Raw genomic sequence first — 26972 nt, 5'->3', positions numbered from 1 at the left:
AGGGCTTGAGAGGGAGCAGGTGGGGCCTTTCTAAATTGGGGCTGGTGGCTGGCATTGGAAGAAGACCACCAACAGGAAGGCAGGAAGTAGAGGAGTGTAGTACACAGAGGCAAGAACACCAGATTTTAGAGCAGAGGACCCAGTTCAAGTCCTAGTTACATCAACCCCCTCGTCACCTTCCAGAAATCACCTACCTCTTTCCAGCTTCCACTTGCTTACCGCTGCCACGATAATAGCAAAGCATGTTCTTCTGAACCCTTGTTCAGAACATGAATGTGGTTTGTAGACCACAGAGGTGCTTTCCACATGTTTGTTTATTGCTGCTACAATTGCAAGTGTTGCCATGGTGACCATGGTGCGTGCGTGTGGGCCTTGACAAGGCAACACTAGATTAGGGAGCAGCAAGGGGCTGTAACTCAGTAGGGCACATAGGTTCACCTCTTGACGATGCCAACATTTTCAGATGGGCAGACAGAACACCCACTCCCCTCCAACTCAGTTTCCTTGTGAAGGAAGTGGGTGTAATGGTATAAAGGCCTGCTACTTCTACACAAACTATCTCAACCCTTTAGACAAGCAGGAAAGTGTCATCCCAATTTGATAGACCAGATAACAGACCCACAAGGTGAATTCACCAGGGCCATGCCACAAGAGGGATTAAAACCCAGGCTTCCTGTGCCCAAGTCAGTGTTCTTTTCCCTTCCCTCCCACCCCAGCCAGAGCTGAGCCCTGACCACACACAGTGGCCAGGGTAGAAGGTCGAGGAGCCCAGTCCCAGTGGCGTGGCTTGGTTGGGCTCCCTGTTCTTTCTGTAGTTCACAAGCATCTGCTTAGAACAGCATATTTTATGAGCTTTCTCTTTTCTCAAGAAGTCCCAGCTGTAAGCGGAAACAGGGCTGTGGGTGCAAAGCAGGCAGGCCCTGAAATGTTTCCTGCCCCACCTTTGCACTCAGGCCCAGATCTCTGATGATGGCTGAAGTTCAAATCCAGACGCCAGCAGACTTGTGAGAAAGGCGCCTCTTGCTCTATGTGCGGGGCAATGGGCCTTCTTTGTAAGACCCTGGCCCCATTCCAGAGTGGATGCTGAGGGAGGCCCAGGGTGAGGACCTCCATCTGACAGTCTGGGTTCTTCTACGGGACAGGGTTGGGGTTTGCAGATTTGGTTGGTAGGGGAATTCTTATCCAGAACTTCAGCTTTTATACAGGATCTTATGTAGAACCCCAAACTGTAAAGCAGGATGCAAGAGAGCTACACTGACTGAGGCCAGCAGGCCCCCACCCACCCTTTGTGGCCCTCACTCACTGCAAGGAACCACCTGGTCTCTGTAGGCCCTGGTTGTTGCCACCAGTGTGTCTTCCCTCCTGTCCCCAGAACCTTTCCCCCCTCTGCCTGCTTGCCCAGAGAAGACAGATCTTACAAATAGATCGTGCTCATGCAGGCAGGTCTCTCGTTGTCCTCAGCAGGAATTTCAAACCCCTCTTGCATTCTAGGCTCTTTGGGGTTGGTTTCAATCTGCCTGTCTTGCCCCGCCATTCACTGGAGCCCAATTCTCTGGTCCTTTCACTGCTTTTTACACCTGCTGTGTTGGCTTTCCCTTCCCTCCCACCTTTTCTTTTTGTGCCCTTTCCAAACCTAACCATCTCTCCAAGCTTCTCTTGAGAGTCCTTTTTTTTCTGAAGCTCTCCCAGCCTGCAGCTGCTGTCAGTGGTCTTCCCCATGAAACACAATAGCTCACATAGTTGGTGTCCTGTAAAGTAGCATCTGATCTTTCTGTGGTTTTATCTGAGTCATCGATGTTACTATGCATTAGTCTTGTCCCTCCAACTGATCCCTATGGTTAACCCATGAAGGAAGGGGGATAAGTTGCTTCTCTCTCTCATATCAAGGTCTAAATAATTTGAATTGCAGCACATAGTAGGGCTTCAATAAATAGCTACTGATTTTATTAAACCACAGTAGTCTTGAGATATTAGGAGCTCCCCTATCATGTTGGGGACAATGGAGGCACCTTTAGGGGTTGCTCAACTTGGGCAAGAACCCTGGACAGAGGTTGGTTGCCAGCAGGTCAAGCCTCCTCAAAGGCTTTCCTTTTTATCGCAGATTTCCCTGAGATGGCCACATCTCTCCAACTCAAGAAGACCATATTGGGGTGGCTGAAGCACTAATCATGTGGTTCTGACCCCTCTTGCAGGGATTTGAAACTGGACAACATCCTTCTGGATGCAGAAGGTCACTGCAAGCTAGCTGACTTTGGGATGTGCAAGGAGGGGATTCTGAACGGCGTCACAACCACCACATTCTGTGGAACTCCTGACTACATCGCACCCGAGGTAAGACCATGTGCTAACCACCTTCTTCCACCAGGGCAGAGGCAGGGATCCATTCCCATGCACTGGGGTCACTTACTGGTGCTGGGGGAAGGTTCTAGAAAACTAGGATAGATTCTGAGGGAGGAGGGAGAAAAGGAAAGGTAGAAGGTTTGCTGATTTCTCCGTAAGGAAGTTGACGGTGATAAGAGAGATACTGGGCAAACTGTGAACAGGCCATTCCCCAAACCTGGGCAGGTCCTTCCCTCTCAGTCCAGAACTACCAATGAAAGTAAGACTAAGAGAACTTTGTAGACTTCTATCATTGTTTTCACTTCTTAATAACCGGAATAAAGGAGCACCATCGATAAAGGCAGCAGTTAGCTTCTTCATTAGCTGTAACGCACCTACAGTAAAACCAAGAATTATTTGCCCTTCCTAGTGGTGTGGCGATTCTGCATAGCAGGTGCACAGGGTCAAGCAGGAAGAGGAAAGCTCTATGTATATCTGATACACATAGATCAGAGATGTCCACTGGGAGCCCTACTGATGGGCTGCCTTTTGTAAAGTTGTCTGGATGTTTTGTTCCTCATCAAGTATTTGCTTCGAATTTCTCCAAATCAATCTTACCTAGGTTGAGTGATACCTAGTGTGACATGATTCCAATTTAGGACAAAGTATATCACAGATGCTTAATAAAAATGGACTTGAGGGTTCTGACACATGTAAGATGGGAAGGAAATACCAATCCCCATTAAGCACTGCCCGTGGTGGGTAGGTGTTAGCCCATTCAGATTTCATTTCCTTTCAGTGGCATTGTTTGAGCACCTGCTAGACACAAAGCAAAGTGGGGATAAAGAATTGGCTAAACACTCATCACTCTCCTAAAAGAACTTCTGGTCCAGAGGCAGTGGCAGATAAGTAAACAACTAATTAAGCAGAATAAATAGATATGAGAGACAAGATGGTATCCTCAGGGATAAGGGGAGTCTTCTTGGAGCACCTGGTAGATAAACTAAGTTGTCAAGAATCAGCAGGATTTCCTTTGGTGGTAGGGAGTGGGAAGCATTCCCGAAAACAACAGGGAAGATTGGGGTGGGGGCAGGGCAGTACAGGAGGTTCAGTATCCCTGGGCTCTGAATCCTTTAGGGCAGAGGCTGTGTTTCTAATCTGAGTCCAGGAACCAGCCCACAGATCAGGCTTTTAGTCATGGTTCGTTGAATGAATAAATGAATTTGAACTTGTGACACTCCACCATGAACACAGTTGAAGGGATGAGAATATTCTTGGCCTTGTCCAGAAAAGGAAAATAGTATAGCTATTTATGGTAATAGATAAAATTAGGAAAAAGGATCAAGGAAAGTGGTCTTTTTCCTGTAGGCTCTATAGACCCACTAAGAGTTTTCCATTGGAGGGTGTCCAGGTTTCTCACACCTGTCCCAGGACGCAGACAGGCAACAGCACTATAGCTCAGAAGACAGAGAGTGAGGGAAGGTCAATGAAGAGACTTTTCACAGACCGGACAAGACATGGGGGGCCTGAGGAGAGATGTGAGGATGTTAAGTAATAGTTGAATTCCCTTAGGACCTTTATCTTCTAAGAGATCTGAAAGGAGAGATTTCAAAATATCTTCCTTAGTAGGAACACTAGGAATTTAATCTTTGAGGAGAAATCAGCAAAAGTGAGGGCTCTCAATTGGGACCTTCTTTTTTACCATCTTCCTCATTCATTTCTTATCATCAGAATACTTGGTTCCAATTCCTCTGTAAGCTGATGCCAGAGACAAAGGGTTAACAGGCCAGCATAGTAGTTAAGGACCCAGCCCAAGGCAAACATTCACTTTATGATGAACAAAACGCCCACACAACCTTCATGAAAGGCAGTCCATTGATGAGAGTCACAATGAATAGGGCTGATCTCTCGGTCTATAAGGAGGCGCAGACACTGTTCCTTCCCATTCCATCTTTATGTCCGCAGTGCAGAATCTCCACTATGTGTGCAATGCCAAAAGCAATCCCTGGTCTTCCTGTAGGCAAATTACAACTGATAGAGACACTGCTACTTTTATCAAGGGCTATGGGGGAGGTTAGATGAAATTATGCCTCTAAAGCATTTAGCCTGGTGCCTGGCCCACAGTGAGCACTGGGACAATACGTAGTAGCTCCATCACCATCATCACTGTTGCTGGCACGTGCAGTGTGGGAAAAGCACAGTCCTGAGAGTTGAGTTTCCAGGCTAGACTTGACCACTGATGCCCCCATGGGACCTTGACCAAGTCACAAAATGTTTTCAACCCCCCAGCTTCCTCATCTTTCAAATAGGAATAACAATTCCCGCCCTACCTACCTCATCAAGGTGTTATAAGAATCTAATGAGATTAGAGCATGGAAATGCTTGAGAAACCATAAGCCTCTATTCAAACAGGGAGGGGTTGTGAGGCGCCTGGGTTAACCCTGAAACCAGAGACACCTAATGAGGCGCAAGCTCATCTGGTGCTAGCTCTTCCCCAAGGCTTCTCTTCCCACCATGCGACCTGGGCTACCCCCCACTGCACCCCCTCTCCATTTCCCATGCCCAGCGCGTGCTCCCCAGGAAATGGCAGCCAGCCCTGGGTATGACTGGCGCCATTAGGCCCAATGCCTGCCCTTCTCTTCTACCCGGGCTCTGACCAATTCAAGGGGGTAGCCACTGTACCAGGTGCCCTCCCGTGGCGTGTGAAGCCTTGCCCTTCTCACCTCTCCATTGTTGACAAGCTGGTGAGAAAGCATAAAATTAGGGCCAAGCCCGAAAGGAATTTTACAAAAGATGCCTCCCCAAAACGGAAGGCTCTGGAGTGGGCCTGGGGAAGGGTGGGCAGGGCCGCTCTGTGGTTTCTACAGAGCCGTCCTGGCTGAGCACACATGGGCCACCTGGAGGTCACCTCCCCACCACCCTGTGGAGACACTGAACCCAGATCTTCCACCTCCTGGAGGCTGGAGGGTGGCCACCCTGGCACCCCAAGCCCCCTGAACCCAAGAGAGAAGGAAGCACACCCAGTGAGACACACACTGGGGCACATGTGGCAGCCAGTGTCCCGAGTGCTGCAATTGGCCTGGTTGTGGGGGAGCAGGGGGTGGGGGGCGTTGCTCAGAAGCATGCTAGAACCCTTATGCCCGGTGCCTTAGAGACGCCCAGAGGGAACAATTGACCATGAAAAAATAACCAAAATCACGGTAGTATATGGAAAGTGCCTAAAGATCTTAGGGACAGGAAAGGGTCTTAGGATGTCAGAAGGTAAGAGGAAAGCTGGGGGAATATGAGAAAGCTTTCTGGACAAGATGGGTGATAGCGATGCCCTCAAAACCAGCAATGCCATGCTGAGCCGCACAACGTGTTGGCTCATTCATGACTGACAGAGCCACTCGCTGGCTTTGGCTTTGGCACAGAGTAGCATTACTGGCTTCTTGGGACAGCAGAGCTTACTGACCCTCAGATACCATGTGATGACCACTGAGCTAAGAGACCAAAGATACTCACCAAACAGAGTGCCAGCCCCAAATAATTCAAAGATGGCTGCGTTTGCTTGCATTTCTTTCCATTCTAAATTAAAAGGATTCTTAAATTCTTAAATCATGCGTGCTTTTAATGTTTTCAAAATGATTCCTCCCAAGTCTTTTTTTACTTAATCCCAAGAAATCTCTAGTCTCTAGAGGGGTGTTTTGAGAGACCATGGAAAGCCCCGGTCCTCACAGTCAGCATCCTCTTCCCTGGCTGTCCTGAAATCTGAGAACTTGAACTGGAGCCTTGCTCTGGACAAGTTCCCTGTGAAGTTACCTGCAAACTGACAAGACTGTTCATGGCCTTTGCCATTTTGGGGAGAGTCCTGGATGCACACCCCTTTTAGGACATGCACCCCACCCCTGCTTGTCCTCCGTCACCATCACTTTGGGGAATTCTCCATAGAATTACAGAGCTGAGAGAAACCAGGAGAGGTCATCTCCTCTGCCCTTCTGTTCTTGGGCAGCACCAGGCCTACTCCTGCTCTGATAAGAGGAGAAGATAATTATGGGATGGGGACAGCACTTCATAATCCCTTCCTTAGCAGTGGGGACAGCGCAGCATTTATTTCTACCCTGAGCCACACATAGACCATTGACCTACCACGTACTTTGTATACATGGAGACCAAAGCTAACAGAAGAAAACTTGGATCTCCTACCACCTTCCAATTATCTGGAGCTTTGTACTTTGCAATATGCTTTCAAATCTTCCACCTTGATTCATCTTACAAGGTTGAGCTGAGAATCTGAGCTTCATCGGATGAGGAAGTCAAGTGAGTGGCTCCAGATCACCCAGAAAGAACTTAGCACCAAACTTGGAATAGAGTGGAAACATCCCAATTAGTCTTCCATCTCTTCCACTGGAACCCATAGCCAGTGCTCCAGAAAAAAAATTACTCACTTTTCTGAAGGTTCTGTAGCTTCCTAACTTTAGGTGGCGTTTCTCCCAGATACTGAAATTGTGATTCATTTTTTAGAACTGCAGTCCCCACACGCCATGCAGGAAGGTGATGGCACAGAACATTCCTCAGCCACGTGTCATACATGCATTTAACATAAATGCATTCAACTGTGCCTGCAGTCAGAGGAAAAAAAGAGAGACTGAGAGCCTAGGTGAGAGAAGTGACTGTTGACAAAGATAAAGCACACTGGATGATCAAGGAGAGGATTTGATTGGGGCTATTGCAATAAGGAGAATGCCTCACAGAAAGTGAAGGGGCCTGGGCTTTGCAGAGGCAGGCAAACAAGGGATCCATCAGTGGGTTTTATGGGAGTCGTGAGGAATGCTGGAGATGGGTTTTTTCCTTCCTGGAACATCCAAAAACATAGTCACCCTTTGTGGTTAGAACACAAAAGGATGGGGAGACTTATTGACTACAGTTTCTTTTCCAAAAGCACAGGACTCAGGTGAACTTGACATTGTCACAGTTTAAAGAAGACTGACTTTCTGTTCACCTTCTCACTGTGTGCGCCACGCTCTGTGCTCGGTGTGAGACAATCCTTGTTTGCTCTCAGTCATTCACAGCTTGCTTATGTCTCTCTCAGTCTGCATCTTGCTCCTCTGACCCTGAATTTAGTGTCAAAAACACTCGTGCATTTTTATATGGTCCTAAGCGCAAGTCAGGAACTTCATCTGCTCAAAGAACAGGATCTATTCCCACGGGAGGACAGGCTGTCAGTGTTGACTTTGGAGGAAAGTTGATAGTTAGCCCCCAGCATCGCACGTTCTAAACTCAGTTTTCACTGAATTGGCTGATTTCGAGCCTAAATCATACCAGCCTGGGCCCTGCTGTGCAGAGAAGCAAGCTGGAAATAACGAGGCAGTTCGCACAGCACTTGAGACAAGGGCGGCCGTGGGTGGGGATCGTTGGCGAGCCCTGACCTTGCCCGTTTCCTCGAACAGATCCTGCAGGAGTTGGAGTACGGCCCCTCGGTGGACTGGTGGGCCCTGGGGGTGCTGATGTATGAAATGATGGCTGGGCAGCCCCCGTTCGAGGCCGACAATGAGGACGACCTGTTTGAGTCCATCCTCCATGACGACGTGCTCTACCCCGTCTGGCTCAGCAAGGAGGCCGTCAGCATCCTGAAAGCCGTGAGTCCTCGCCCTCCCCCTCCCCCTCGTGCCTGCTCCCCTGGCCTCTGTCTTCTCCCTCTGTCCCTGTCACTCCTTTCCCATCCCATGAGCCCTTTCGCTATCCCTCTCCGCCCGTCTCTGGCCCACCTCTGCTGCAGCCGAATGGTAGGCAGTCACAGTGGGGAGCTGAGGCTCGAGTTGCTTTCTGTGGGCCAGGGACGCGTTTGTGTTTCCTGAGAGGGAGCTCTGCATTTCAGAGGGAGCAGAACCAACCCAAACCGTGCCAGCATCACTTCTGCCCCCTTACACACCAGGAACTGGACCCTGCGTCCTCCCCTACCACCCACACCCGTCTTCCTCTGGAGCCTGTGATGGACAAGAGGGAGGCGAGCACAGTGTATCTGCGTGCATGACGGCATCTCTGTGGCAGAAGACCTGATCAGAAAAGAAGTGTCCGCTTAAGGCGTGGAATCCATGCGCTGGATTCAGACATGACAGAGAGACTATCCCCAGCCCTGCAAATAATCCCTCACACGTGAAACGCTCAGTACTGCCTCAGCACGGCTCTTTCCGCCATGTAAGCCACTTGTGCTAGGGCAAGTACGTGAAGCTCCCTGACCTCCTTGGAAAGCTGTAAAAGCTGGGGTGCAGGGAAGGTGAGCAGAGCAGCTGACCCTCAGGGTTGAGGCATGACCGAGGTGACAGCCCCAGAACCTTGACTTCCAGTCCTGACTTCTTTCACCCACCAGAATGCTCCAAAGTTCAGTATTTGGCACATCACATTCACCAGATTTCCCATATCAGGTACCCTCTCAACTGTGATTTACTTGTTCTTTCAATGCACTACCAATATTTACCTAATGGCATGTTTTTTACAAAGAAGTTCTATATCGCTGTCACAAATGGAAAATCAGTATCATTGCCATAACTAATTAACATAAATCATCATATGAAATTGGTAAAAAGACCTAAAATCAGTTTGTAGGTGTCTGGGAGCACACATACCATATTCTGGAAAATGCCACATCAGAGCATGCTATTCTCTTCCGCAGTTCTTTTTTTCTTCCTCCTTTCTTCTTTCCCTCAACTCATCAATTTCCCTCCCCCCCACCTTCTCTCCCTCCCCCCCACCTTCTCTCCCTCCTAGTCAATAATTTAATGACCTATTTTTTTTTAAGAGAGCACAAGTGAGGGAGGGGCAGAGAGAGGGAGACAGAGGATCTGAAGGCTGTCGGCGCAGAGCCCCACGCAGGGCTTGAACTCCCGACTGTGAGATCATGACCTGAGCCGAAGTCAGACATTCAACCGACTGAGCCATAATGACCCATAATGACCTATTATTTATTGAGTGTTTCCAATGTGCTGGGCATCATGCCTCATGCTAAGTAAGCATTGGTGGCTATAACAGCCAGGGTCCTGCTGGATTGGTTGACTACAATCCAGCAGGCAAACGTGGGCAGTAAATAAAAAATAGATCCACACATAGTCACCACTGGGGTGAAAGCGGTGAAGGAAGCAGATAGAATATGTGTATTCACTCACCTAGTGTGTGCTAGTGAGCATCTATTATGTACCAGGCACTGTGTCAGATACCGGCTAAGGAGAAACCTGCAGGCAGCACCCAAAACACCCAGTGTACCAGCCCAGCAGAGCTGATCACTCGCCCGGCGCCCTGAACACCAGCCCGGCAAACCTTCCAGCGAGCCCCCTGCCGGCACCCCCACTAGGCTCTTTCATTTTGGCCAACCCGGAGCAGTGTTTCTCAGCTAGGTGTGATTCGTTTGGCAACGTCTGGAGATGTTTTTGCCATCACAACTTGGGGTGGGGAGGGAGCATTGCTGCTGCTGGCATCTAGTAGGTGGAGCCCAGGGACGTGGCTAAACATCCTACCGTGCACAGGACAGTCCCCACAACAAAGATGTACCCCACCCAAAGTGTCATTAGCACAGAGGTTGAGAAACTTTGACCTACAGAGATTCAGAAGCTAGAAGTTGTGCCTGTGTCCACTGATCCATGAGGGCAAAGTCTCTGAGAGAAGGCATTTCCCTGTAAGAGCTTCTGGCTCAGGAGCATCTTCTTGAGATGTTAAAATCTATATGTTTGTCAGTAGCCCTTATACTTTGTCTCCCAGAAGTGGAAGGACAGGAAGAGCTAAGGGAGTAAGGAAGAATCTTTACTCCCTTGGCCTTGGAACACTTTACTGCCTCACATTCTAATCCCAGGCCAGGTTTGGGACTGGCCACTGAGCTCTGTCTCTGAGACCTGCTGCCTACATCAAAGTGGTGCAGAGCTCTCGAGAAGGCCGTTTGCATCATAGAGTTATGCAGTGCACAACCTGTACAATAGTAAGTGCTGATCCTGCTGCCTGCCTTCCTTACCACTGTGCTCTAAGGCCCAGCGTTCAGCCCCCTATTTAGTCATTTAAATGTACTGAGTGCACAATAGAAGCTAGGCACTGAACCAAATGCTGGGAAGATGGGACTGATTCCTATATCCTAGAGCTCACCAAGGGTAAGGGATGTTTAGATAAATTATAATTTTTTTAATTTTTTATTTTAAGAGAGAGAGAACATGAGCAGGGAAGGTGCAGAGACACAGAGATAGAGGCTGAGCTCCACGCTCAGTGTGGAGCCCAACATATGGCTTGATCCCATGACCCTGAGATCATGGCCTGAGCTGAAATCAAGAGTTGGTCACTCAACTGGTTGAGACACCCAGGTGCCCCTAGATAAATTATAATTAAAATTTTTTTAATGTTTTAATTTATTTTTGAAGGAGAGAGAGAGAGACAGAGCATGAGCGGAGGAGGAACAGAGAAAGAGGGAGACACAGAATCTGAAGCAGGCTCCAGGCTCTGAGCTGTCAGCACAGAGCCCGATGCGGGGTTCAAACCCACAAACTGTGAGATCATGACTTGAGCTGAAGTCAGACACTTAACTGACTGAGCCACCCAGGCGCCCCATAAATTATAATTTAAATAAAGGAGAAACATGAGGTCCCAGGTCCCTATAGGGGAGAGAATCTGGAGAGGCTTCAACAGAGGAGGCAGTATTTTGCCTGGTTCTTAGAGGATACATAGGGACTGGATATGGACATTATAGGTGCAATAAAGGATACAAAAGCCTAACCGGGTAATCTTGGTTCAGACTGAGAAGTTTCCATGTGCCAAACTGAGGGGTATGGACTTTATCCTATGGGTGTTACGAATCAGGAGTGTTTAAGTAGGGGTGGCCTCTGCTGACTTTTAGATTAGGAGGGCAAGGTGTGCATTGGTACCATTTCTAACTCCAAACTGCCCAAAACCCCTTAAGGCATTCTCTTACCTGTGGCTCTCCCAGCTCAGTGTCCATGTGCTTTGGCTTCAGGGACACCAGGCAAGAGTCAGCAAGAAGCTCTCCCTGCCCAGGAAAATCTCCCTGAAGATGAACCCTGAAATTGTATCAGTATAAATTTATTCCTTTGGATTATGGCTTGTCCTCTTAAATTCCTTTGTTTAAATACAGGCTCTCAGCCTTCCCCCCTGTAAAATCTAACTCTTTGTCTCCAGCTCACGTGCACACACACACCCCTGCCTTTATTTTGGGTGGCTATCAGAAATATTTCCACCTACCAGCACTGATTTTTTTCAGTTATATGGTACACATCTGCTCAAATTACTTGCCATCAGGACTGACTCACTTAACAGGAATAAGTTCGCCTGGGTGTGTGGGGAACTATCAGGGATACAGATAAAAGTACAGATTTTAACATCTGGGGAAGCTGCCTCCAAGCCAGAAGCTCTTCTCACAAGGCTAAGGAGGAAAACACATCCATGTGGCTTACCAGACAAGCAGTAAACTTTTCCTTTTCTTGTTTGTTTTTTAATCAGTTGATCTACATGGAAATTTTATGCTAGAGGTTACAAATTCAAATTAAAAAAAAACTGAGAGAGTCCAGGAAAAGGAGAAGTGGAGGGGGTGCCTTTGATAATTTACCTTGGCATGAATATCTGGTCCTCTTTCCTTACCTCAACAAAGACTGTGGACCTCTCAGCATGAGTGAGTTTATCTGATCTCAGTCTCCCCAACTAGAAGACTTGAGAACCCGAGGAGAATCAGGGAGTTAGTAGTAGCCTGAGTTCCTAATCCCAGCATTGTACCTTGTTGGCTGTTTGATCTTGGCCAAGTTAATTAACCTCTCTGTGCCTCACTTATAAAATAGGGATAATAATAGACCTCAGAGGCTTGCATTTGAATGAAATGAATTAATTTATATACGATGTTCAGAATGACGGCTGGCATATGGTAAATTCTGTATAAGAGTGAAAGAGTACCCTGGGGCCCCTGGGTGGCTCGGTCGGTTCAGCATCCAACTTCGGCTCAGGTTGTAATCCCACAGTTCATGAGTTCAAACCCTGCATCAGGCTCTCTGCTGTCAGCACGGAACCCATTTTGGATCCTCTGTCTCCCTGTCTTTCTGCCCCATCCTGGCTCGTGTGCTCTCTCTCTCTCTCTCGCTCTCGCTCTCTCTCTCTCAAATAAATAAACATAAAAAAAAAAAAATGCAAGACTACCCTGAGGGGCAGAGTCCCTCAAAGTGCAGGAAACAGGCTTGGGAGATGGTCTTGAAGCTGTTGCCATGGCTGACTTTCATCTTTCCCTCACAGCCTGTCCTTGTCAAGCCTTTGTCACTCATTCTGTTATGCCCTCCTCCCTGCAGTTCATGACCAAGAACCCCCACAAGCGCCTGGGCTGTGTGGCAGCACAGAACGGCGAGGACGCCATCAAGCAGCACCCGTTCTTCAAGGAGATCGACTGGGTTCTCCTGGAGCAGAAGAAGATCAAGCCGCCCTTCAAGCCTCGAATTGTAAGTAGGGCCCCAGAGCCCATTCCACACTGTGCGTCGGGCCTGGGTGCGCAGAAAAAGCGGTCTGGGGCACGTGACCCAAAAATGCCCAGCCAAAATGACAAGGGCAGGAGGTGGCCGAGCTGCTCCCCGAAAGAGTCTCCTAGCCCTCAGAGTTTACTGTCAAAAATACATAACCTAGAGCCATAACCAAGATGCTGATTCATATGGGACACAGAAGACTTTTAACTTTAACAGAGATCAATTGATTGATTTCAATCAGAAGTTACAAATGATATGAGTTGGCCGTGTATGGTGGAGATTTAAGGTTTCTTTATAAACAAATGGGTTTGCTTTATAACTGAGTCAATTTAAAGAAAAGTACTAGGTAAATAAGAGTCACAGTCATGGTCATTGTGTGGACTTAGTGCAGCGTGAGAAGGTAAGACCCAGTGCCCAACACCTGGGGAGGGCTGTGCTGCACCAACCCTGGGGCCGAGTCTGTAAGAGCCTGTCTCTGTAGGGCTCCCCACCCCCCTCTGCCCCGCTGTCCCTGCTGGCCTCCCTCTGGCCCAGCATACACCTCCTTCCAGGTTCTCAGCCCTGTCCCAGTGATGCCTGTCGGAGGGGCTGCAGGAAAGGGTGTCAAAGCTCAGCTGTTGGAAAGAGGAATCAGAGAGCAGAGGCCATGTCCTAGCAGTGACCTTCTGCTGGAAGGAGGCCTTCTGGTCAGCAGGGCTCTCCTTGAAGTTGAGAGTGTGCATACAGGCCTGTGTAGGGGGAGTATCCCAAGTCTGCTGGCTTGTGGCCTGATGAGGCAATTATTCAGACTGAAAATTGGGGTATCCAGCTGGTTAGTATGCTGGGAGCAAAGGGGGTATGTAATATTAGGAAATTACAGGCCAAGAGCCCCGGAATGCTGGGACCGGGGTCCTGGGCAGGAAAGACCTGAGACCATCCAGTCAAGCCTCAGTCACCCCACATTGTGTCATGCAGCCCCCTCTCCCTCACCGCCAAGTACAGGACGGACCCTCCTGTGCTTTGTGAATCATCACAGAGGAATTCTGTTATATTCCAGGAGGTTTTCTGGGGAGCAGTTACTGATAGTGTTGTGAAATGTCCCAAGTAGAAAGCAACTCTCAGCATGGTCCAGGCTCAGCCAGTCTAGAGCACGGAAGGTTGACTGTCCCTGGATGCTTGATTGGGTCACTGTTCCTCATCTGCTTCCTCCTTTGGTTTTTACGACTTTCACTGGCTGGCACACAGCTCGGAACAGGCTAGATTCAGGCTCACCTTCTTTCTTTGTTAGCATCACCTTCGCTCCTGCCCATTTCCCCCTTGGCTCTGGGCAGGGCTCCCTGCACATGCCATCGTGCTCAAAGGCTACCCCCCTACCCAGAGGGTCTCTGTGAATGGTTTACAAGGACAAGATCAACCGTGTCCTGGAAAAAGCAAGGGGAAGTAGGAAACCAGAGACCAGGTGGAGAAGGAGGGGAAAACTAAAGACTCAGATCCGAGGATAAAATGTTATTGCAGGTTTAGTCTAAGGTAATCTACCCAAAGCAAAGTGGGAAGTAGAGCGAGGTAGAGAATCCACCTGACAAAAGGGATCCCAGGGCAAGAGCAGGGACCGATCAGTCAGCACAGTTCTGCAAAATGACTTACTCGACACAAAGCTAGGCTTATAGAGAGCCAGACAGGACTGGAGGGGCAGCTCTTCCTGCGGGTGTGGGGCCAGACGACAGGGCAAGCTGAGGGGACCGTCAGCAGGGGGTGCAAAGGGAAGAGCGGGCCTGGGGTAGGGCGGAGGCAGGCACCCAAGTCTTTGCTGAGAAGCCACAGGGAAGCAAGGAATTAGGGAGAATCTTTATGATAAAAGGCCCAAAGAAGTTTTAAAGTATGGATTCATGGAGAAGAGTCTCTCTCTGGGATAAAGAGAAGGCAGAACATGGCTCAAACCCAGCAGAGGAAAGTGCTCTGAGATTTCAGGGGCCCTGCGAATCTCCTGTCTCCAGAAGCCTGTCCCTAAGGCCGAGCAATAGCAGGGATTCCTCCCGAGGCTGCGACCCTCTGTCTCACCCCTGAGCCAAATGAAAGGGCAGACCCAAGAGAAGCGACCCTTTGAGCTGTGCCTGGCTTCCCCCGAGTGAGGGAAGGGCGTAAAGAACAAGCATGAGGTTTCTGTGGGCCTGCAGGATGGAGAAGGAGCCAGACACAGAGGAAGAAGAAGAAAAGGGTGACACGGGAGGCCAACCCATGACCCAGTCCACTGGTAGACAGGCCTCACCCAGCCTGGACAGGCAGGGGTGGCCGGCCCGGCGTGCAGGTGCTCCTGTGGGGCAGGGTGGGAGAGCGTCCCTGGGAACCAGCAGCAGAAGTACATCTCTGGGTGAGGGGGTCAGGCTGACCTGGAGGTCAGGTGGGACTCCACCCGGAACACAAGGGACCCGTGCTTCCCTCCCTTGGGTCTCTCCCGAGCCTCCAGTGTGGGACAGGAGGGCAGGACTCTGCTCGCTTCCTTTGCCGAAGGGTTCAAGTAGGCTTCCTGGGGCCAGACCATCCCCTGAGAGGATGGCAAAGAGTGAGGGCAGGGGCTGTTCAGGAGCTCCCAACAATGTCCAACTGTCTGAGTCAGCATTCCCAAAGACTGAGTTCATCCTTACCTCACACGTCACCTTCTGTACAAGTCCCTACTCACCCCCACAGAACTCCAGAGTTATCCTTAACACTGTTGGGGGTTGGGGGGGAGGAGGCAGGGAGAATGTTTATCTGGCTGGTTTGAATTCCGTTTGGAAGAGAGAGGCCATCCGAAGGAAGGATAAGAAAGGAAACTTCCATTGTGCAACAGGTGTCTCTGGTCACATTTTGAGCCGAATAATGTTCCATACAGAGTTCTCAGCTACAGATCTTTAAAGATGTATTCAAGTTCTTTTAAGTATCTGATCTCATTTATATCCTAGAGATTTGTCTCTGGAGAAATATCAAAATGGGAAAGAAAAGAATAGTCTACATCTCCTTAGCAGGTTGGAAAGGTCTGCCTGAGACTGCTCCTAAGTTGAAAGCTCTTTTCTGAAAAATGTTGATGGTACCACCCTGAGTCCTCTGTGGGCTTGTTCACAGCAGAAATGAATTTTAAGTTGAATTCAAGCCCACCACAGTGACAAACATACTCTAGTTCCCGTGTCTGAAAGCCTTGCAAGACCCACGTGTAACTCACACAAGGTTTTAAGAAGCCAACACCCACCTCTTACTAACTCAGGATTAACCCTGGGGGAACCACGGGTAGCCAGGCCCTCCTGGCTCAGACACCAGCAGTGGGGGTGGCTATGCTCTGTAAGTAGGGCCAGTTACCAACAGGCAAAATAGATAGCCACCCACGAGTGGTCACGGGAGAGACACTGGGGGCTGAAGTGCATCCCACAGAAGTCACCTTCTGTTTACAGGGGAGGGGTTCCATCATAAGATAGGCTGTCCGCCGGCTGAGGGTGTCACATAACCTTAGGGCACATCGATGCCCTTTGAGGAGAGCTGAGAAGGAAAGGTTGTGACAGTGGGAGGAAGGAAAGTTGCTTTGGAGCCTGACATTGGGAAGAAGTGGACAGGGCAGTGTGAGCTTCTTGGATCTTAGAGACAGACATCCTCCTTGAGAAGGGAGAGGACAAGTGTGCGAGCCTTGCAATTTGGCGATGGCCTCAAGGAGACACGGGGTGTGTGTTTTAGAAGGCAGTGAAACGAGATACACAGAAACCCTCTAATCTCCTCATGCCAACCCCCCGCCCCGGGCATTCAGTCACAGAGGGAACCCTGGGGCTCCTTTATCTTGGGCTAGCTCCACTAGCTCCTACCCACGTCCTGTTGACATCGCAGCAAAATGCCGCCACGCCCAGAAAACAGCCGGATAGCGACCACCCCACTGGATGAGCCGGCCATACCGAGTCTAAGGGCCTTGGGGGTGTCCTGCCTGTCTTGATTCAGGAGGGAGTTGGTTCTGTCTGGTGGGAGGTGCTGGAGTGAGGCCAGGTGAGGTCACGTCATCCAGGCACCAGGGCTTAAGAAGAGCCAGGACTCCATGGTATGTTTTCTGCATCTCCGGACTCTTCCCGCTCGCGCGGCAGGGATGAAGCTCCTCCACGGCACAGCCTGTGGTGGGAGAGCAAACCTGTACACTGCCCAGGTTGGCTCTGCTGAAGACTAGGTTGGCTCAGTCGCCCCATAGGGGCTGAGGATATGGCAGGCTCCCAGGCCTGGTTTCCATCCCCTCCGTAGGAATCCTCGTCCTTCCAAAGATCTCACCGAGATTGTCCAGATCCCTAGCTGGCTGCTGGCCTCTGGTCCAGTTCCTTCACAGACCTCAGGTGGCTGCTGTCCCCTCCAGGCCTTTACCTTCTCGAGAGGTTTGCTAAGCTTAGATTTCTGCTCCCTCGCGCCTGAGCCTCCCTGTCTAACCCCTGCCCTGACTCACCAGCTGTCATTAGTCCGACTGGATTGCCTGCCTTCAGGTTTAGGCCCATTTGCACTAATCCCCACCTCGGGACATTTTTCAGTGGCCTCTGCTTCAATGTGGGGATTTCGTCTCGTTCGTCCTGCCAACTATCTTGTATTCTCCCGCCCTCACTTTCCCTTTTATATTCCTCCTGTCTACCCTCTGGCCACCCACGTTTGCAACTGATTTTGCACGAGTGATGTGCCGTCAACACCAAACCAAAGACTCTGTGCCACCCTTGTATTCAAATCGATTTCTGGAGGTGGCTGGCCTCACGGCAAGGGCACACAGGGTGGGTGGCAGGCACCCCAGCAGCGGTTGGGGGGCTAGAGAAGCCAGTAAGGCTGGAGCCAAGGCCTTTGATGCTGGAAAAAAATCTCCCGGCATAGAGTTCATTCGTCTGTCCCACTGGGGATTTAGTTCCAAGGTGATGGCATCATCCAGTAGCCAATAAATGTAGCACATTTTGCTTTTGTGTTACTGGTGAGCTCACCTTCTTTGGGGACCGCAGAGGGCAGAGTGATGGGTTCGGTGTGTTTGAACGGCATCATGTGACCATGCGGATGTTGGAGGTATTTTCTCGCTCCAGGTTCTTTCCTGGGCACTCCTCTTGCACCCAAAAAGCATTAGGCTCCGAGATTATGGCTCCCAGGGCTCCAGCGCTGGAATTGGGGGAAGCCAGTGGAGGGGGGAGAGATCTGCCTCCCCAGAAACCTAGCTATCCTCAGTGAAAGCCAAGGGCAATGAGGGAAATGCCGGCCAAGTAAACTTCTCTTTGTGTACGTGTTCTCTCTTTTCAAGTTTGCTTCAGTGTGAATGTCCCTCTTTAAGGTAAGGCCTCCTGAATGGGGAGTCTGTCCAGGTAGGTGAGCCCTCTCAGGCCCGGTGACATGGAGGCCCTTCCAACCCCATGATCTGTTTCCATCCAGTCGTCCACACTGCATGGCGGGACCCTCGAGGGAGGCCTTTCCTGCATGCTCCTGCATGACCGGGCTGTGCTGAGAGAAAACCGGGAAGTGGGTTTGAGATCCTCACAACCTCACCAACTTAGCAGCCTGAGGAGAAGCCCTGCTGAGCAGGCAAAGGCAACCCTTTCCCCTGAAGCTCGTCAACCCACCCAGGAGACCACCTGTTAGTGGGCCCCTTGAAGACAGAGTCCCAGGTGACCAGCAAAGGCTGTCCTCCTCCTCCACCTAGCAGAGCAGGGACAGGACCCGGCCAGTGCCTAGAGACATCAGTGAGAACATCCCCCTGGACTGTGTCCAGGCCAGAGTGGGAGCCCTTCGTCTCCAAGAGGCTGCAAGGTCCTGCAAAGAGCCAGGACACCAGTCCGGGCCTAGAGGGCATCATGGGAAATGTCCAGGAAGCTGTTTCTGGCAGTTGGCCCAGGTAGTGACATGGCACAGTGGACCGGTACCGGCTTTGACCGCAGAGAGACTTGGGTTGGAAGAAAATTGCTGTCATGGGTTAGCCGTGTAAGCCCGGGAGTTCACTTCATCTGCAGACCCCTGGCCTCCTTGGGCCTGAGCTCCTTATCTGTAAAATAGGGATAAAAATGTCCACTCATAAAATTATGAACAGGATTAGATAAACCTGTAGATTCCCTATGAATTTTAGTTCTTCTCTCCAGCCACCATCCCCACCCAGCCTGTCAAAGCCCCTCCTTCTCCCGCTCGCGTCAGGAATCAAGAGCTAAGGAGGCAGTGCGGTGTATGGAGGCTAGGCTGTGGAATCAGAGGCGGCCACGTTCCAACTAGCACTGCAGGATCTTGGGAGAGTTGTCTCACCTCTCCGGGCCCCCGTGAGCCAATCCGTAGAACAGGGATAGTAGTATGTACCACGTCGAATGTCTGTGAGGAGTGAAAAGCAAATCAAGTGAAGTGATTAGCACATTCCTTGGGATACAGCGGGTGCTAGGACAGAGCTAAAGCTGACAGTACTGGAGACCCCGGGGGTCTAAGCCAAGGGGGCTAGAGAGGGCGCAGTTCCCGGAGAGGCCAGGGGTTCACATGAGGGATGACACCATGTGGTCGGGGAAGCTGCCATTGCAAGGCAGAGGACTAGCAAAGAGCACCATCCAGTCCCCGCAGAGAGCCTTCTGGAGTTTCATTCCGGCCCTGCCCCTGGTCTGGGATGGGAGAGCACAGGGAGACAGGAGATACGGCAAGACAGAGACTCACCCCGGCCCTAATGCCCCTTGAGGAACCCCAAGTTTCCCTGCAGGGTCTGTCCCCCTTTTATGGTGTGAGCTTACCACCACCTTTACTTCCCCTGCCCCTGTCCTCAGTGGTCTTGTTTGCCGAGCACAGCCGTGCAGCCCAGCCCTAAAGTGCTGGCAGTCTGATGAGACCCCATGACCGTGGCCATAGGAGCACGGAGGGTTCCCAAGTGTTTCTAAGCTAAACAGCCTCAGTGGGGCATGTTTGACTCTGCACAAGGGATTTCTCTGTCTGGGAATTCTGCTTGCAGGAGCGTTCCTATAGCCCGACCTGCACATCACTTTGGTGCTCCCACCCACTACCCTAGGGGAGGAATTTGAGCCCTGGGCTGGGCATTTCTGTAAGCTCCGAAGTTTTCATTTATAACTTCATAGCTGTTCAGTTGAGATTTGCCTTCATGGGTTCATCGAACTAGTGTATATTGAATTTAATCTCCTCCCCACCCCACTAGCACCTGAGGTAACACACACAGCCTGCCGGGGAGCGTGGGACCTACTGGGCTGTGTGTGACTGAAGGAAGGAAGGTTCTCCGGAGGAGCTGGATCTGGGCAGAGAAAGCCAAAAAGGATTAGGGACAGAGAGCTACCGGGAAGAGGCATGGCAGCAGGGGAGGGCAAGGCAGGATTCACATCAGGTCTTTTCAGCGGGAATTTAGTGAGCATGTACTTTGTACCCTCTGTGAAGCTGTAGGGGAGAAGGCTGGTTGACGTAAGAAGAATCACCTATAGAGGCGCCTGTGTGGCTCAGTTGGTTAAGTGTCAGACTTCAGCTCAGGTCATGATCTCACAGTTCGTGAGTTCAAGCCCCACATCAGGCTCTGTGCTGGCAGCTTGGAGCCTGGAGCCTGCTTCCGATTCTGTGTCTCCCTCTCTCTCTCTCTGCACCCCACCCCCCAATCATGCTCTGTGTCTTTCTGTCTCTCAAAAATAAACATTAAACAAAATTTAAAAAAAAAGAAAGAAGAAGAATCACCTGAATGCTACCATCCTGAGGGGTTCCAGTGGCCGGAGGAGCCTCAAACATAAAGTGCTTGGGGAATACCAGGCACCGTACAAAATGCAGGACTTGACTCAGGGCAGGGGTCTTGGGGTTTGCCTCTTAAGGTTAGGGGGCAGGGAGGAAAGGTGATGTGAAGAGGAAAGCCTCCCTGGACAGGCCAGCTGGCAGGGCCTCTGTGGGCCACAGGAGCCACTGGCCACTTGCAGTATCATAGAAGGTCCCGCCCGGGGTGGTGGTCTGGCAGCCAGGAAAAGAGGGGCAGTGGTCCCAGGCTGGATAATGTGCATCGAAGTAGAAGCAGATAGAAGCTCAAACCTTCCCCAGGTGGGGGGCTCAGGCCTCCAGGCCTCCAGCCAGCATTTGCTCTCTGAGGGGTGCAGACACCAAGGGAGACTGTGCACCAAGGGGTTGGGGGTGTCCCCCACCCACGCCAGCCTCCAAGGGGGCACAGCTGGCTATCAGGGAGGAAAGAAGCTCTGGAAACCCAGCTTGCACTGGGGGGCGGGGGCGTTAGTGCCCTGTTTACTCTCCACTGTCTGTGCCAGGATAGTGGATGGTAACAGATTTGGATTTAGCTTAAACTCGACACTCAGACATTCTTCTGGAATTCTGGGATTTGACAAACACACATTAGGTCTGTGGCACATCATTACAGTTCCACACCAGTCTCACTCTCAGAGCAAGGTGATCCCGGCCTGCGGGACTCAGAGCCCCACATTATTCTGGCCTCTTCTTTCTGGGACCTACTCCATCCCCAAAGGGGTTTTATCGGTGCACAGAGCTTGAATATCAGGTATGTGAGCCCCGCTAGGTGTGGAAGAAGGTCAAGAATGGCAGGGACAGTGAGATATGATACTTGCCTTGAGTGGGGAGATGGGAAGATAAGCCCACAGTGGGGCTTACCAACTGCGATGACTCAGGAAATAAAACAGACCTTGACTTGGGGCTTCAGCCAGACTTCCTCCCCACCCCTCCCGCATCTTAGCCAGTATCTGGAAACCACAGGTGGTCTTCCTGGGGGAGGCATGGCAGATTCAGGCTACAGGTACCCAGGCACCTGGGATGTGGGTGATCCACCAAAAGTTTCAGAATATAGTCACCCCAAAACATGAGATTCCAGAATTTAGCCCCCACTTTGTATCAGAGGCAACGAGCTAAGAAGAAAACACTGGACAGGGCTGGGTGCTGGTCCGTCTGTTTTTTATATCTTTGAGACTCGGAGCAAATCACTGAATTTCTCTGTTCCCTTCCTATAAAATGAGGGACTTACATAATCCCTAAAATGTCTTACAGCCTATGAGGGCAGGGATTGGGGGTGTTTGGAAATCAATTTTATTATAATAAAATTTACATAGAATAAAATTTAACCCATTTAAAATGTGCATTTTGATGCATTTTAACAAATGGATGCACCCATGTTACACCAGCACAGTGAAAGAAGATCTCTACCCCAAACTGTTCCCAGGTGCCCTGTGCCCCAAGGCAGTCCCTGATCTGCTTTCTGTCACTGGAGAGTAGATGTGTCTTCTAGAGTTTCGTGTGTGTGTGTATACACACACACATATATATGGAGCCGTGTAGTGTGTGCTGTTTTGTGATTTTGTGTCTGGCTTCTTTCACTCAGCATCCATGTGTGTGAGATTTAGGAACTACATTTTTAATTTTTTACTATGGAAAATATCAAACATGTACAGAAGTAGAGAGAATCCCCATGTGCCCATCACCCAACACCAACAACTAGCCTGCTCTGGTTAATTTGTCAGGGGAGGGATTTTTATCTGTTTTGTGCACAGCAGCGTCCTCAGCAACTCCTGGCACGTAGTAGGTGTTGTAACATATACTATGAATGAATGAATAAGTTCTATAGATCGACAGTGTTTTTCCAGAGAATACTTCTCTCTTAGCTCCAGCTCTAAATTCTCTTGTCACCTTTTATGGCCCAAGATCTGTTCCAGTTTATGCCTCAGAATTTAGGGTGATAAGATCCTGCATTGGGAAACCTGAAAGTGTTGAATGGTAGGAGAGGTGGGTGACCTCATCTTGACTTGAGAGGCATATATTCGGGTGTTTACAGTTCCCATTTCAAAGCCAGCAGGCAGAGCAACAATAAATTCTGGGCCAAGAGAACTGATTTCTATCTAGAACATTTTCATAAATAAGGGGGGTGGTATTGGTGAGTGGAGAAACAGGGCTTTTTCCCAGGACCAGATTGAAAAGTTTCTTTGGGCACCAAAAAGTCCCTGGAATTAGATAGATGTCAACCCAACAGGCGTCAACCATGACACTGCTTTGAAAAGTAGATGCTACATGAAAAAGGGCTGTACGATTAGAAGCGGAATGGGGCCAGGTTTGCCGCTGTGGGCCTCCCCACTTTCAGCTGGAGAACGCGGGCTCCTGATGCATCACCGGACACAGGTCCTGCCGCGGCACGTCCCGCTGTGTGGGGCCAGCTCCCTGCAGAGCCCAGCTCGGGCGCTCAGGCTTCGGGCGGGCCACAGCATGTAGGGCGCTGTCTCCTCCTGAGCCTTTTTATGGCTGGCTATCCACCCAGGTTTTCCGCATGTTGTCAGTTCCAGACACCCCGACTGAGTGCCCCTTTGCCCTACTTCAGGGTCTCCACAGCAGTAGGGTGTGAAGTCAATTTAAGGAGTCAGGTGAAGAAAAAAGTGTAATAAAGACTAAGATAGGGTAGAGTAGGGTCAGGTCAAGTAGAATCAAACAGAATAGAATAAGTAGGATATCATGGGACGCCTGGGTGGCTCAGTTGGTTAAGCGTCTGACTTCGGCTCAGGCATGATCTCACGGTCCGTGGGTTCGAGCCTTGCATCGGACTCTGTGCCGACAGCTTGGAGCCTGGAGCCTGGAGCCTGCTTCAGATTCTGTGTCTTCCTCTCTCTTTCTGCCCCTCCCCCTCTCACACTCTGTCTCTCTCAAAAATAAATGAACATTAAAAAAAGTTTTTTTTTTTTTTTTTTTTTTTTTTTTTTTTAATTTTTTTTTTCAACGTTTTTTATTTATTTTTGGGACAGAGAGAGACAGAGCATGAACGGGGGAGGGGCAGAGAGAGAGGGAGACACAGAATCGGAAACAGGCTCCAGGCTCTGAGCCATCAGCCCAGAGCCTGACGCGGGGCTCAAACTCACGGACCGCGAGATCGTGACCTGGCTGAAGTCGGACGCTTAACCGACTGCGCCACCCAGGCGCCCCTAAAAAAAGTTTTTAAAGAATAAGTAGAATATCAGACTATAGCACAGAATGCAATCTAGGTAAACTATGGCTTGCTGAATCATTTCTTGGGCTGATGGGATGAGGTGATGTGCACTAGGTTATAGACAAAATGTCTTTCTTACTGTTGGTCATACTAAAAAGTTCTGAAGGGCTAGGCCTCTCTTCGCTCCTCATGTCTAAGAAATGACCCCATGAGCTGTAGTGGGGACGGTGGCTTCATGTACAGGGAAGATTGCAGGTGTGCATTTGTAATGCAAATAACAAGGCTATTGGTGGAAAGCCCTGAACAGCGTTCCTGTGCTGGGCTCCGTGCAGCAGCCCATCACGCACATGAACGCATAGATCCCTCTCGGAGGGAGGCAGGACGGCACATGTCAGGAACATGGGCCTTGGTGTTAGGACACCTGAATTCAGTTCCGGCTGCACCTTGGGCAAACTGTTTCCCAGTCTCTCCAGTGGGGTCTGTGGCGGTGCTCGCTACCCCTGGGGTGGGGGTGAGCAAGAGTGAATCAGGCAGGGGAAACGATTAGCGCAGAGCCCGTCACCTGAAAAAACCTCCATCCGTGGGCTTTAGTGAGGTTTTCATGTGCGGAAACAAGTGTGCCAGGCTCTGTACGACGACGCTAGGAATACAAGAGAGATGCCCAGTGCGTCATTATTTAGCGCTAGTTATGAGGAGTACCAGGAAAGAGAGGCACGGGACAACCGAGGGGTATGGGGGGACCAGCCTAGGCTGGGAATGGTTCCCCAGGAAAGGGAACTGATACAAGGGGTATTTCCTTCCCCACATGGCAGCACCAGACCCTGTCTTTAGTGGCAGAATGGAAGCCTTGTGGCCTCAGTAATGGTTTCAGAACTCCTTTACAGCATTTTGAGAGGGCAGTGGACTCTCCCTTATTCTCATTGCTGGTCTCAGAGGGCAGGCTCACCTTTTGAACAAAGCCGTTGCACTTTGCCATCCTCTGGGGATGCAGCAGGGTCCATTTAATTAACCGGGAGCTGGCAAGGCCCCAGCTCTGAGCCAGGCAGCGCTGGTGAGATGCCTGCCTCTCTGGGAAGCCGAGATTCACAGGCCACTTCGAGGCACCTCCAGGCTGATTATAAACTCCAGACTGAATGTCATCAAGCACCCGTGTGCACCGTACAATGAGGACTTCTCCCTAGCCACGTGGCTCAAAACGACTCTTGGCTGAAATGTATGCATTATGCATTTGTCACCAAATTTTAGAATCAAATTGTCACAGCCAAAGGTGTGCATGTGGGTGGACTTTGGAAGGCCCGAAGGGTTCGAGCAGGTAGAAGTACCACCCTTCAGAGCCACACTGAAATGCCTCCTTTCCTAAAAGGAATGAAGAAATGCTGTCTGTGGAGTTAAGACTGATACAAATGACTTCACCTGGCCTTAAAAGAACCTTCTGGAAAGAGCCTCAGATACACAGTCTGTGTCCGGGGGACTTTTCCCAATCATTTTCATAGAGTCGCTTCAGCCTTCCTGCAGAGCACGGAATACACCAGAGGGAACGCCCCGTGCTGGGGACCCCCCCCGCCATGGTCCAAGGGGACAATTCATGTCCTGAGAATCTTTCTTCTCTATGTGGATTACTCAGAGTTATCATACGTTGGACAGATTCAGGCTTTATTCAAAGAGAAACTTTCAAATCTGTGGTTCTTAGCAATCAAAGCACCGCCCCTTCAAGAATCTGCTGCAGTGAGATGTTTCCACATGCACGACTTGCTGTACTGTACGAGGTTCACGGAAGCCCTGAAGTCCATTCCCTAGCACAAGGCTTTGCAAATTGGCCCACAGGCTGAATCCAGCCCACTGCCTCTTTTTGTGCAGCCCTCGATCTAGGAATGGTTTTTACATTTTTCTTAAATGGTTGAAGAAGAATGTTTCATGACACATGAACATTATATGAAGTTCGAATGTCAGTATCCATATGTAAAGTTCTGCGTCCATACGTAAAGCCACACTTGTGCAACTGTCTGCAGCTGCCTTTGAGCCACAACAGCAGAGTGGAGTGATTGTAACAGAGATCCTGTGACCCACAAAACTTAAAGATTTACTGTATGGCCCTTTGGAGAAAATTTGCCACCCCTGCTTTAAGAGTGAAAATCCAGGTTAAGAGTCTTGCTTGAAATACTTTACTTAAAATAATTGAGCTGTATGCGGTGCCCCGGGGGACTCAGTTGTTTAAGTGTCTGACTCTTGGTTTTGGCTCAGGTCATGATCTCATGGTTCGTGGGTTTGAGCCCGTGTCAGGCTCTGTGCTGACGGTGCAGAGCCTGCTTGGGATTCACTCTCTTCCTCTCTCTCTCTGTCCCTCCTCTGCTCTCGCTCTCAAAATAAATAAACTTAAAAAAATAATTGAGCTGTAAAATTTAGAGGCAAAAGCGACTTTGAAAATCACCTTCATGAGCTCCCCACTTGACCATGTTAAACAGGGGACTCCAGGGAGTGGTGTCTTGGGCTCTCCTTTTAAAGTTCTGTGGGTTTTGGGGCACCTGGGTGGCTCAGTTGGTTAAGCATCGACTTCAGCTCAGGTCATGATCTCACTGTTTGTGAGTTTGAGCCCCACCTCAGGCTCTGTGCTGACAGCTCAGAGCCTGGAGTCTGCTTCGGATTCTGTGTCTCCCTCTCTCTCTGCCCCACCCCCACTTGTGCTCTGTCTCTCAAAAATGAATAAATGTTAAAAAAAATTTTTTTTAAATAAAATAAAAATTAGGACCCCTAATGTGAAAATGTGACTGGAGCATTTCTTGACGTTCAGAAGCCCTGGAAGCCCCGGGTCTTGTTCCTACAGGGGTCATCACCGTGTGGTGCCCACCGTGCCCCAGTCTCTAACAGCCCCAAGTTCCCCAAGCTCCCCCCCCCCCCACACTCACACCCTGCTCATTACAGAGGAGAGATGACATCACAGCCAGCAGCGCTAAAAGTAAAATTTGTCTTCTTTCTTCTTCTTGTTTTTCTTATCTTGCTTTATTCTTGCAAGTTTAAAGATGGCCCACCAGGATATATAAAGGACATACTCTAAATATAATATCAGTGAAAATGAGGAAAGAAAAACAAAGGCAGGAAGACAAAAAAAAATCAGGAATGTTCTTTGTGGGAGTGTCACACATGTGGCTCTTAGCTTTTGAGAGCAGACTGTTAATTGTATAGCAGAGTGGGGGGGACGAGAAAGCACCCAGGGTGTCCAGGTGAAATAGTGACTGTTCTGTGAACCAAGATCAAATCAAGTAGAAATCGCTCTCAAGGATCATCCCAAAGACAGTGCTGTTTGTTCTAACCATATAGTT

General features: G+C 49.9%; 1 protein-coding gene across 3 annotated transcripts in view; it reads left to right on the top strand.

Annotated features, from left to right (window-relative positions):
* The window catches only part of PRKCE (protein kinase C epsilon), a 502434-nt gene that overhangs the window by 462394 nt on the left and 13068 nt on the right, over positions 1–26972 (top strand). For 2 of the 3 annotated variants that reach the window (XM_058684224.1, XM_058684226.1), the window contains exons 12-14: positions 2193–2331; positions 7749–7937; positions 12618–12764. In XM_058684224.1, the coding sequence (XP_058540207.1) occupies positions 2193–2331; positions 7749–7937; positions 12618–12764 (475 nt within the window). Of the gene's footprint in view, positions 1–2192; positions 2332–7748; positions 7938–12617; positions 12765–18027; positions 18058–26972 lie in introns of those variants that run through there. The other variant, XM_058684225.1, reaches the window with a different exon arrangement.

The sequence above is a fragment of the Neofelis nebulosa genome, chromosome 9 (assembly GCF_028018385.1).
Source record: "Neofelis nebulosa isolate mNeoNeb1 chromosome 9, mNeoNeb1.pri, whole genome shotgun sequence".
Classification (NCBI taxonomy): Eukaryota; Metazoa; Chordata; class Mammalia; order Carnivora; family Felidae; genus Neofelis; species Neofelis nebulosa.
This window is presented reverse-complemented; position numbering and strand designations above follow the sequence as displayed.